This window comes from Oncorhynchus gorbuscha, linkage group LG22 (genome assembly GCF_021184085.1).
Source record: "Oncorhynchus gorbuscha isolate QuinsamMale2020 ecotype Even-year linkage group LG22, OgorEven_v1.0, whole genome shotgun sequence".
Classification (NCBI taxonomy): domain Eukaryota; kingdom Metazoa; phylum Chordata; class Actinopteri; order Salmoniformes; family Salmonidae; genus Oncorhynchus; species Oncorhynchus gorbuscha.
This window is the reverse complement of record NC_060194.1, coordinates 13,215,894-13,228,864: the sequence shown is the minus strand read 5'-3', so window position 1 is coordinate 13,228,864 and position 12,971 is coordinate 13,215,894. Positions and strand designations below refer to the sequence as shown.

The 12,971-nt window shown below is 40.9% G+C and overlaps 2 protein-coding genes across 5 annotated transcripts in view; one reads left to right on the top strand and one right to left on the bottom strand.

Annotated features, from left to right (window-relative positions):
- LOC124009334 (histone deacetylase complex subunit SAP130-like) overlaps window positions 1–8,653 on the bottom strand; it is a 24,775-nt gene extending 16,122 nt beyond the window's left edge. Inside the window, exons 1-7 of one of the 3 annotated variants that reach the window (XM_046321006.1) lie at window positions 8,389–8,653; window positions 3,283–3,410; window positions 1,633–1,907; window positions 1,369–1,536; window positions 1,103–1,247; window positions 671–908; window positions 280–518 (exon numbers count right to left, since the gene is read on the bottom strand). In XM_046321006.1, coding sequence (XP_046176962.1) covers window positions 280–518; window positions 671–908; window positions 1,103–1,247; window positions 1,369–1,536; window positions 1,633–1,907; window positions 3,283–3,410; window positions 8,389–8,438 — 1,243 coding nt within the window. In that variant the 5' untranslated portion in view covers window positions 8,439–8,653. Of the gene's footprint in view, window positions 1–279; window positions 519–670; window positions 909–1,102; window positions 1,248–1,368; window positions 1,537–1,632; window positions 1,908–3,282; window positions 3,411–7,866; window positions 7,960–8,388 lie in introns of those variants that run through there. The other 2 variants (XM_046321007.1, XM_046321009.1) reach the window with 2 other exon arrangements.
- Window positions 8,186–12,971, top strand: part of LOC124009337 (ATP-binding cassette sub-family D member 3-like) — a 16,983-nt gene continuing 12,197 nt past the window's right edge. Inside the window, exons 1-5 of one of the 2 annotated variants that reach the window (XM_046321015.1) lie at window positions 8,186–8,546; window positions 8,927–8,963; window positions 11,994–12,089; window positions 12,252–12,340; window positions 12,487–12,556. In XM_046321015.1, coding sequence (XP_046176971.1) covers window positions 8,437–8,546; window positions 8,927–8,963; window positions 11,994–12,089; window positions 12,252–12,340; window positions 12,487–12,556 — 402 coding nt within the window. In that variant the 5' untranslated portion in view covers window positions 8,186–8,436. The remainder of the gene's footprint in view (window positions 8,547–8,926; window positions 8,964–11,993; window positions 12,090–12,251; window positions 12,341–12,486; window positions 12,557–12,971) is intronic. The other variant, XM_046321014.1, reaches the window with a different exon arrangement.

The window sequence follows — 12,971 nt, the reverse complement described above, 5'->3', positions numbered from 1 at the left end:
ACACCTGTTAATTGAAATGCATTCCAGGTGACTTGATGAAGCTGGTTGAGAGAATGCCAAGAGTGTGCAAAGCTGTCATCAAGGTTATTTGTGTGGCTACTTTGAAGAATCTCAAATATAAAATACATTTTGATTTGTTTAACACTTTTTTGGTTACTAGATGATTCCATATGTGATATTTCATAGTTTTGATATCTTCACGATTATTCTACAATGTAGAAAATAGTAAAAATAAAAACCCTTGAATGAGTAGATGTTATATCACAACAGCAGCATCACCTGTAGTGCTAGGCGATGGAGCAGTATTGGTGGCTAATATGGGGGCAACAGTTGCAGCAGCGACAGGAGTCACATTGCTGAATATGGGCTTCTGTGCCATGGTGTGGGGCAGCTGGGGTTTCTGCCCCCCAATGGCAGGGTGGGAGGGCAGGGTGATGCGTGTGGGGTTGTCCCGAGATGGGGGTTGACGCTGAATGCTCAGAGTGGCTGAAGGCGGGTGGATATTTAGTCCTGGACGCCTGAGGGAAGAGAACAAAGGGACAGTCAACATTGGTTTTACATACACTTGCAATAACTGGAATAGTAAAATTAACTATCTAGATACATTTACAAAATACTGTAAAGAATGGTTAATGCATTCAGAATGTCATACTGTGTTTATTTTCCTTACCCATGAACCATCTCTGCGGAGTGCGTGGCTGAGCTAACCACTGGGGACTGAGGCCTGGTGGCCGTTAATGGGGCAACCACCGTGGGCATCACAGCTGTGGACGTTGTGACTACAGGGCGGGACTGGATGGGCTGGTGGATGATGTGCTGGACAGTAGGGGGGCCAGTGCCACCACCTGTGGCAGGTCTCAGTACTGTGGGTCCTTTGGAACTGGACATCACAGCAGCTGCAGCAGCTCCTGGAAACACACATGAACAACAGATATCCATGTCTGTTCTTAGGATGATTCTGCTGAGGACCTACAGTGGGTTAAAATATGAACAAACCACTATGGTGAATTATTTTGGGGTCAAGGTAAGCACCTTGACTATTTTCAGAATGATAAGAGTTTATGTTAGCTATGCTACTATCCTGTCTCGGGGACTGACTGACCTCTGGGTAGATGGGAGGTGAAGGTGTGCTGGGGGGCTCCAGGGGAGCCGAGCTGCAGGGGCGGTGCATGGCTGCGAATGATCTGCACATTGGTCGTCATCAGGTGATGGTGCAGGTTACTGGGGTTGCCCTGGAAACGCCACGCCCATGGACACAAAGCATTATAGATTTGGAACCACATTTTTCATCATGTCATCACATTGGGTAGACCTCAATAGGGTATATTATTGCTGGGGTATATTACAACTACAAACACCAATCCTTACCTGTTGGCCACTGATAGTTGCTACAGGGATGCCAGCGGTCTGAGGCACGGTGCTCTCCATGGTCGCAGTGACGTGGCTTGGCACCTTAGGTGGCAGGGTGATGTGGCCCTGGGTGTTGGCTGGTGCTGGGGCGATCACTCGACCGGCCATGGGCGACTTCAGAGCTGGCTGGAGAGATGAGAAAGGACGAGATAAAGTAGACGAGTCAGCTCAAGAAAGCGGGAGAGAGGGCTAATGCAGCAGACAAAGCTCCCTCATCCATACCTTCATGGGTCCTTCAGTGAATGCCAGAGGCAGGGCCTGGGGGATGTGTGGAGGAGGGGCTGACACTGTGACAGGCATGCCCTGCTGGAGTGACAGGTGACCTGCTGGAGTGGGGTGACACTGGGGGGGTCCATGGACCTGAGCTTGTGGGTAAGGCCGGACCACCACTGTCTCCTGCTTGTCGTCCCTGAAGGTCAATGCTCCACCACCACTGTTGGGGTGGTCACGAGGACCGTGGTCTGGGTGAGGGTCACGGTTCCTATCGTCTGCTCCTCCTGTGGTACAAAGAGTTGGAGTACTTATTTTTATGAAGAAGACTTGCAGTGGTGGGAAAAGTACCCAATTGTCATTTTTGAGTAAAGAGTAAAGATAACTTAATAGAAAATGACTCAAGTAAAAGTGAGACACCTTGTGAAATACTATTTGAGTAAAAGTCTAAAAGTATTTTGTTTTAAATATACTTAAGTATCAAAAGTTAAAAATAATTTCAAATTCCTTACATTAAACAAACTAGAAGGCACCATTTTCTTGTTTTTGTTTATTTACGGATAGCCAGGGCCACACTCCCAACACTCAGACAAAATTTACAAACAGAGTATGTGTTTAGTGAGTCCACCAGATCAGAGGCAGTAGGGATGTTCTCTTGATTAGTCTGTAAATTAGACCATTTTCCAGTCCGGCTAACCATTCAATAAGTAACTAGTACTTTTGGGTGTCAGGGAAAATGCATGGAGAAAAAAGTACATTATTTTATTTAGGAATGTAGTGAAGTAAAAGTTATCTAAAAAGATAAATACTAAAGAAAAGTACATATACCCCCCAAAACAACTTTAGTAATATATACACTACTGTTCAAAAGTTTGGGATCATTTAGAAATGTTCTTGTTTTTGAAAGAAAAGCACATTTTTTGTCCATTAAAATAACATCAAATTAGTGTGTAGACATTGTTGACGATGTAAATGACTATTGTAGCTGGAAACGGCTGATTTAATGGAATATCTACATAGGCCCATTATCAGCAGCCATCACTAGTGTGTTCAAATGGCATGTTGTGTTAGCTAATCCAAGTTTATAATTTTAAAACAATAAACTTAGATTAGCTAACACAACATGTCATTGGAACACACGAGTGATGGTTGCTGATACATGGGCCTCTGTACGCCTATGTAGATATTCCATTTTAAAAAATGTGCCTTTTCCAGCTACAATAGTCATTTAAAAATTAACAATGTCTACACTGTAATCTGATAAATTTTCTGTTATTTTAATGGACAAAATATGTTTTTTTTTTTTTTAAACAAGGACATCAAAACTTTTGAATGGTAGTATGTGTGTGTATGTATATATATACTTTTCTTTCTTTCTTTTCTTTTTACCTGTATTTAATTAGGCAAGTCAGTTAAGAACCAATTCTTATTTACAATGACTGCCTGCCCCTGCCCCACTGGGCCAATTGTGCGCCGCCCAATGGGGCTCCCAATCACGGCCAGATGAGATAAAGCCTGGATAAAATACTTTTAAGTATTTTTACTTAAGTAGTTAACACCACTTACCAATGATTTCATACACTGACTGGCTAGTGCAAATAGACGTGAAAGCTGTGATGCAAAATTAGTTCTGCTGTGGGTTAGCAGGCTCCATAATGTTACCTGCCGTGTTTGGTTGACTACCAGACAGCAATGCAGTGTTTCCTCCAGGAGTCTGGTTTTGTCCCATACCAGGAGGTATTCCCGGCCGTGGATATTGTTGAGAACTCATCTTCTGACACACTTGATAGCTATGCAAGGAAGAGAGCAACATTAAACCTGACAGGTATGTAGATACAAGTTTACACAGATGAATGTTGCCAACATCTAAGCAGGTATCTTCTCCAAACCGTATAACCGGGCGATCATCAACTTGATTTAGACACGTGACAATTTTTTCTTGAGTGGATGGTCATGGAGCCGGAACATAATTACAAATAATATGTAAACTGTAAATTGGCTGCAAGACACCCAAACAAATATTTGAATTTATGTGAAACATCTCAGCACAGTTGAAAGAAAAATGCCACATTGAAATCACAAGAGGGCGGTTTACAGAGAAGGGTGGGATGAACTAAGAGTAGCTGAGGAGTGGATTTAAAAGATCATGTTCTATAATAGTTATGACCAATGTTCCCTCATTTTTTGGGGGGCACCACAGAGCACAAACTTGGACATTGCTAAAATTTGGTAAAACCTCTGGCGCACGTTTACTGTGAACACAGAGGCTGTACCTGCTTTAAGTTACAGTTTTAACAGTGGTCAAGTAGGCTATTTGATCATAACTTAGGCCTACCAGAGTGGCCTATCATCAAAAACAATGGAGAAGATGCCTTGCTGACGACAACAGTGGTAGACTTGATCACCGATAACGATGAGACAGCCCATATGGAGGTGGTCAGAGACCTGGCGGTGTGTGCCGGGACAACAACGTAAGCAAAACAAAAGGAGATGACCGTGGACCACAGGAAAAGGAAGGCCGAACACTCCCCCATTCACATCGATAGGACTATAATGGAGCGTGTCTAGAGTTTCAAGTTCCTTGGTGTCCACATCACCAACAAACTATCATGGTCCAAACACACCAAGAAAGTTGTACAGAAGGCACGACAACATCTATTCCCCCTCAAGAGACTGAAAAGATTTGGCATGGGTCCCCAGATGCTCAAAAAGTTCTACAGTTGCACCATTGAGAGCATCCTGACCGGTTGCACTAGAGGGTAATGCGTACGGCCAAGTACATCACCAGGGCCAAGCTTCCTGCCATCCAGGACCTATGTACTAGGCAGTGTCAGAGGAAGGCCCAAAAAAATCTCAAAGATTCCAGTCACCCAAGTCATAGACTGCCGTGTGGTAGCAGAGAGAACAAGCGGTACCAGAGCGCCGAGTCTAGGTCCAAAAGGCTCCTTAATAGCTTCTACCCACAAGCCACAAGACTGCTGAACCCTTAATTAAATGGCTACACGGACTATTTGCATTGACACCCCCGCTTTGTACACTGCTGCTACTCGCTGTTTATTATCTTCACCCCTACCAACATGTAGAAATTACCTTGACTAACCTGTTTAAAATAATATATATATATATATATATATATATATCACCTTTATTTAACCAGGTAGGCTAGTTGAGAACAAGTTCTCATTTCGAACTACGACATGGCCAAGAAAGCAAAGCAGTGCGACACAAACAACAACACAGAGTTACACATGGAATAAACAAGCGTATAGTCAATAACACAATAGAAAAAAAGAAAGTCTATATACAGTGTGTGCAAATGGTGTGAGGTGGTAAGGCAATAAATAGGCCATAGCAGCGAAGTAATTAAATTTAGCAAATTAACACTGGAGTGATAAATGAGCAGATGATGACGTGCAAGTAGAAATACTGGTGTGCAAAAGAGCAGAAAATTAAATAAAAACAATATGGGGATGAGGTAGGTAGATTGGATGTGCTATGTACAGCTGCAGCGATCGATTAGCTGCTCACATAGCTGATGTTTAAAGTTAGTGAGGGAAATATAAGTCCCCCCCCCCCACAAAAAAATATATATACATGTTATTTCATAGTTTTGATGTAGAAAATAGTTGAAAAAAAAGAATGAATCCTTTTACATTTACATTTAAGTCATTTAGCAGACGCTCTTATCCAGAGCGACTTACATAAGTAGGCGTGTCCAAACTTTTGACTGGTACTATTTTCTACATCAAAACTAGGAAATAACACATATGGAATCATGTAGTAGCCAAAAAAAGTGTTACACAAATCCAAATCTATTTTATATTCTTCAAAGTTGCCACCCTTTGCCTTGACAGCTTTGTACACTCGTGGCATTCTCTCAACCAGCTTCACCTGAAATGTTTTTCCAACAGTCTTGAAGGAGTTCCCACATATGCTGAGCACTTGTTGGCTGCTTTTCCTTCACTCTGCGGTCCAACTCATCTCAATTGGGTTGAGGTTGGGTGATTGTGGAGGCCTGATGCACCACTCCATCACTATCCTTTGTCAAATAGCCCTTACACAGCCTGGAGATGTGTTTTGGGTCACTGTCCTGTCCCACTAAGCGCAAAGCAGTAGTGGTTTCTTTGTAGCAATTTGACCACGAAGGCCTGATTCACACACCCTCCTCTGAACAGTTGATGTTGAGATGTGTCTGTTACTTGAATTCTGTGAAGCATTTTTTGGGGGCTGCAATCTGAGGCGCAGCGCAGTTAACTCTAATGAACTTATCCTCTACAGCAAAGGTAACTCTGGGTCCTCCCTTCCTGTGGAGGTCCTCATGAGAGCCAGTTTCATCATAGCGCTGATGGTTTTTGTGACTACACTTGAAGAAACTTTCAAAGTTCTTGAAATTTTCCAGATTTACTGACCTTCATGTCTTAATGTAATGATTGACTGTCGTTTCTCTTTGCTTATTTGAGCTGTTCTTGCGATAATATGCACTTGGTCTTTTACCAAATACCTTCTGTATACCACCTCTACCTTGTCACAACACTTTTTGTGTGTGTTGTGATTGCCTCAAACACATTAAGAAGGAAAGAAATTCAACAAATTAACTTTTAACAAAGCACACCTGTTAATTGCAATGCATTCCAGGTGACTACCTGATGAAGTTGGTTGAGAGAATGGGAAGAGTGTGCAAAGCTGTCATCAAGGCAACGGATGGCTACTTTGAAGAGTGTAAAATATATTTTAATTTGTTTTACACTTTGTTTACCACATGATTCCATATGTGTTATATCATAGTTTTGATGTCTTCACTATTACTCTACAATGTAGAAAATAGTTCAAATAAAGAAAAACCCTTGAATGAGTAGGTGTGTCCAAACTTTTGACTGGTACTGTACATATAACCTCAACAAACCTGTGCCCCCGTAGATTAACTCTGTACATAGCGTCTGCTAAATGACTTAAATGTAATGTAATAGCCTCTTTACTGTTATTTTATTGTTGCCCTTTCATTATTGTTATTTTTTACTTGAGTTTAGTTTTGTGAATACTTTCTTAACACTTATTTTTCTCAAAACTGCATTGTTGGTTAAGGGCTTGTAAGTCAGCATTTCACTGTAAGGTCTGCATCTGTTGTATTCAGCGCATTTGACAAATAACATTTGATTCGACTTTTGTACTATCCAGATGTAATGTATATCAAATTACTTTATTCTTGCTATGTAACTACTAGAGTAAAAAAAATGCCATGTATGTAAAACTTGTGTAAAAATATAGGTAAGCTGTAAAAAATAAAGTAGATTTATGTCCTCCGAAAGGGTATGGGGGGTACAATTATTATTTTTTAAATATATAAAACATATTTGACTAAAACATAACATCAAAACGTATTTTTGCATACTCTCACGAACCTCTCTCCATTATGCGTGGGAATACAGATTTCCAAAATGTTAATCACTTGGAGCCGATTTGCTGGTGTGTATACAGTCTTATGTCCAACAATATATAAATAAAAACGACATTTGTTTTATTCAGAAAACTTGGTGGGGTCAAATGAAATGTATTCGCTCGCCGAATTTTGAACAATGTCGTACATGACATTGTCAATAATTTTTCTGCAAGTTGTAACCATTGTTAGCCACAAACAGCTGCTAACTTGAGTCGGGCCAAGGCTTGGCCATATACACTCTGCAGTGGACTGGATCCGAGCCAAGGATAACACTGTCTACTCCCGAGTCCTTGACATTAGCTTGCTACAACTTCAATGCAGTAGCAATAACTAGCAAGCGACTGTAGCTGACATTATATCTAGCTAGCTAACTAAGTTAGTCGGCTGGTCAGAGACTTGCTTGTTACTAGTTAACTGGTTGGTTAACGTTACTTCGATGTAACCTGTTTCTACCTAACCAAGTTGAAGACAGATGAACTAAAATCTCCGGTTTAGCTGCTTTATATCAAGGAAACAAAACCGGTGTGCGGGTACTTGACCGAAGTCGTAGTTAGCTATAGTTACCCTGCCAGTTTATTTTACTCCTGCTACGTTAGGTTAGTACATAGCTGCTCGTTAGTAATATAGCTAGCTAGCTATTAATTGAAATCGCGCCCCCACTAACTAAGGTTAGTTAGCTAACTGCTGCATTATTTATGTCAATGAACCGACGATAATCAAACATTTATATTAGTTAGATTAATCTGGAATGATTATCGGTAGTTACTAACAAACAGTACGATTATATTGAAATTGCAACAAGAACATACCTTGCTTGTGTGATCAGGAATCCCCATCCGTCTTTCTACTACGCGCGTGTCACACAAGCGGCACTATTTCAAAACTTCCGGTTTTCAGAGTTTGTTTTGCCACATTGTAAAAATAAAAGCCATATGAAAAATAATAATGAGGTTGCTGTAGCATTTTTGTTGTTGTTATTGTTCACAATTAATAATACTTTACAATATCATCTTAATTATTATGTAGTATTTTCGAAAGAGTGCTTACTAAATTTAAAACAATTAAATCAGGGCTTTTAATTCGAAGGGTTGCCTTGGCTTCCGATTTTCTCCTGCTGTTAAATGTCGCTAACGTACTGAGTTAGAAATGAAAACAAGTGAAAATGCAATCTTGACACATATAGCATGATTTAGTGCAGATAAAGGACATGCTTTTTGTTCAATGTTTAGTCCTTAAACAGTTTATGCATAGAATACTTGCAATGCATATGTCTGATGAAATGAAATTGTGCACCATATATCATGTTGCTAGCACGCTAGCCAGCTACCTACCCTACCCCAGCATGCATCTCGTTACTCCCTTGGTCGGCAGATGGAAACATGGCGTCGATAAGTAAATACTTGACAGCTAAGAACTCCTCTATAGCAGGTGCCACAATCGTTGCCTTGTATCTTCTCAAGAGGAGAAGACATGCAGCCCAATTAAGTTGGTAAGTTAAGCCTTGACAACTATTTTGTAGCTAAAGTGACGACCATCATAATGCTTAACTAATGTAGCCAACATTGACTAGCAACTAGAAAGTCAGACAAGAATAAGATTTGCCACCGAGACAAGTTGCAGTCTGACGATGACATAGAATCAGAGTTTTCTGTTATTTTAACATACTGTTTTAGATACGTAGTAGTTTATGGAGTTGATGATTCTCTACTGACACCCGGTGGTGGGTGCTGTCATTGAATTGAATTGAATTCCAGCCTGCTCGCTGGTTGGTCAGATTTCCAAGGACTAACAATAATCAGAGTTTCCTTCCATGGCTTCATCTATAGACCCGTACTGTTATGACAGGCTTCATCCCTGTTTTCTGTTTAGGGGGAAAAGATCATCAGAGCTACAGTTGAGCAAATATGTAAGTGCATGTAAACAATCAGTGTAACCAATACTCTTACCGCACTCAATGTTTAAATTGCTCTTACATAGGGTTGCAAAGGGTCGGAAACTTTCCAGGAAATTTCAGGAAGTTTTCAGTCGGAAGTTAAGCCTGGGAATTTGGGGAATTTTTCTTACATTCATCAAAAAAGTTAGCATATAAACAGTGAACTTTTTTTGTGGGATACATATAAGGCAATTATAGGTCTTGTGGCAAATTTTGGTTAAGCTATCCCTAATTCAATTCTTCCATCACACGTACAGCTGATTCTCAAGATCTCGTACACTAATGAGATGCTATTGAGCCCACACTACAACACTGTCTGAGCCAAGGACTACATGCTCTCTGTTAAGTTTTGATTACAATACTGGTTGGGGTGAATATATTTTATGACATGGATGAATCATTTCTAACTTTTAATTTCTGCTAGTTAGATTTTGCTACCATGTGGGTTTTAGCTTGCTTGAGCCTGTTAACTGAGGAGTGTTAATTCACCTATTTCCATACATGTTTAATTTAAAAACATTTATCTGACAAAGGAGTTGTTTACTCTAACTGCTCAACTATTTATATGTACATGGAATTGTATTATTATTATTATTTTTTACAAAACCTTTTTATAATCTTTACAGGAAAATGCCATGGGCACTATCTGATGTGTGGAGACATTTCACTGCATCTAATGTAGAAGGAAAAGCTGTGTACATTTGCAAATACTGTGTCAAATCATATGTGAAGAATGCAACAAAGATGCAGAATCATCTGGCCAAGTGCCTAGATTTTCCTCAGTGCTCTCAACAAACAATCTCTGAGTGAAGTCCCTCTACTTCTATTCGAGGTGACAAGGATGAATCGGACACCTTATCGATAGCAACAGCTCATGGTCCTCCTGGAAGCAAGAGTTTTTTTTTTTACTCATTGGAGGAACGTAGTCAGAGATGCTGATGAATGTCATGCTCAAGCTGTGTATGCAACTGGTTCACCTCTGATGCTCACAGGCAATGTGTATTGGAAGAGATTTCTGAATGTTATTCGCCCAGTATACACCACTCCAACCAGACATGCTTTATCTACTCATTTGCTGGATGCAGAGTTCAACAGATTTCAAGTGAAGGTCAAGCAAATCATAGAGAAAGCAGACTGTATTGCAATCATCTCTGATGGGTGGTCGAATGTTTGTGGGCAAGGTATAGTTAACTACATCATTTCCACCCCTCAACCTGTATTCTACAAGAGCGCAGACACAAGGGACAACAGACACACTGTTCTCTACATTGTAGATGACCTGAAGGCAGTCATCAATGACCTTGGACCACAGAAGCTATTTGCACTGGTGACAGACAATGCTGCAAACATGAAGGCTGCTTAGTCTAAAGTGGAGGAGTCCTACCCTCACACCACACCCATTGGCTGTGCTGCTCATACAGTGAATCTGCTCATCAAGGACATCATGGCACTGAAAACAATGGATACACTCTACAAGAGAGCCAAGGAAATTGTTAGGTATGGGAAGGGTCATCAAGTTATAGCAGCAATCTACCTCACCAAGCAAAGTGAGAGGAATAAGAGCACCACATTGAAGCTATCCAGTAACACCCGTCGGGGTGGTGTTGTCATCATGTTTGACAGTCTCTTGGAAGGGAAGGAGTCTCTCCAAGAAATGGCCATATCAGTCTGCTGATATGGACAGCCCCATCAAGAGGATCCTCCTGGATGATGTATTTTGGAAGGGAGAGGTAAGCAGCCTGAACTCCTGAAACCTATAACAGTAGCCATTGCACGGATTGAGGGAGACAATGCCATCCTGTCTGATGTTCAGACTCTGCTTGCAGATGTAAGAGAAGAAATCCATACTGCCCTGCCCACTTCACTGTTGCTCCAAGCAGAGGAAACTGCTGTTCTGAAATACGTAAAAAAGCGTGAAGACTTCTGCCTGAACATGTCGAACACACACATACTTGGACCCCAAGTATGCTGGCAAGAGCATCCTGTCTGGTGCAGAGATCAACAAGGCCTATGGTGTCATCACTACCGTGTCTCGCCACCTTGACCTGGATGAGGGCAAGGTTCTTGGCAGTCTGGTGAAGTACACTTCCAAGTAAGGGCTTTGGGATGGAGATGAAATATGGCAGTTGTGCCAACATCTCATCAGCCACCTGGTGGAAGGGACTTTGTGGATCTGAGGCTCTTTCCCCTGTTGCCTCCATCATCCTCCAAATCCCACCAACATCAGCCGGCTCAGAGCGCAACTGGTCCTTGTTTGGGAACACACACACCAAAGCACGCAACAGGCTGACCGATACAAGGGTTGAAAAATTGGTGGACTTCCGGGCAAATTTGAGGCTTTTTGAGCCTGACAACGAGCCATCCTCAACATGGTTGGAAAGTGACTGTGAAGATGAGGGCACAGAGTCTGATGTTCAAGAAGTGGACATTGAGGAGGTCCAGGGAGAAAACATGGAAGCCTGAGCAGAAGACAACAAAAGCTTGCTAGTCTATCATTTTACAGATGTATGTTAAAAATGTTTTTGGGAGATGCAATGGATCTTTGGGATCATTCAATATTCTCTTTCTTTTGTTGTTCATTGAAATCATCCCATGTGAATAGTCTACTCATTTAATTAAAGTTATATTTGTAACTAAATAGTTTACAAAAATTATATTGGAAGGATTTATTAATTTGCAATTATGTCTACTTATGATAAGGTAAAAGGTTTCTGTCTCCATATGATATGGTAAATATATCCAATGCAAAAAAACATCTACATTTTAAATGATACCAATTTGCATATATTCCTGTTAATTCCCATGGAAAGTTTCCACCTCTGAATATTCCCCAAAATGTGCAACCCTACTCTCACCACACCAATGGCCAAAATCTTAGCAATCATGTCAATATCCACAGACTTTAGCCCCTGATTTAACAAGCAGGACTGAGTTGGTGAGATTTTACATTTTGATTTATTTATCTGATTTCCTCGGTAAATGTTTTGGTGTGATGTGTGGCAGGAGGCCAAGCAGGAAAAGACAGTGGTGGACAAGGTGTTCTTTGCACGTGTCCTGAAGATAGTGAAGATCATGATTCCTGGAGTGTTCTGCAAAGAGGTAGGAGCTTTTTGACAAACGTGTTACTTTGAATGCGCTTTAACACTTTCATCTTGATTCAAATCATTTCTCAATTACTGTATGGACATGTATTGTGTAACATCTCAACACATCTCCCACTCTCTTGTGTTTGCCTATTTCTGGTCATCTATCTGCCTGTAGTCAGGATACTGTCTCCTCATCGCTGCTATGCTGGTGGCCAGAACCTACTGTGATGTGTGGATGATCCAGAATGGGACCATGATCGAGAGGTAGGACTGCATAGAAAACCCTATTGCACACCAACACTTAAGTTCACACCAGCGGCACTTTCTGAAGCAACTTCAACGTTAAGTACTTGTTTAGCATTATTTGTCTTATTCGACATCTCGTAATCATCCTCTCTATTCCTCCACAGTGGAATCATTAGCAGAGATGTCAATCTCTTTAAGAAGCACTTTTATTACTATATTGCTGCCATACCAGGGGTAAACTAGTGTCCATGCTACATTTGCATGAACAACTTTGGCCGATCACTAAACCCCTACATAACACTGTGCTGCTTGTGGTGCCTGGTAGCAGAATATGATTAAGTGCTTATGAATTCACTTGTGTATTGTTGTTGCACTTTAATTGCATTTGTGGACATCACTGGTCTTAAAGTGTTGCGTGCTTGCACATATTAGAAATATTTTTATACGTTCTAGTCTTTTACCGTAATCCTGGTACAGTAGGTTATTTTCTAGAGCAGGTTTAATTTTGTGGTTGGGGGTGGTCAAGATGAATAAAGAAATTATAGCCTCGCAGCCCTACAGGACCAAACTGGCCCAAGTTATGAATTAAATTATTCTTAGTTTCTTTTGTGTCCATTTCATTTTGCAAACCCCATCCTGCTGTGTTGAC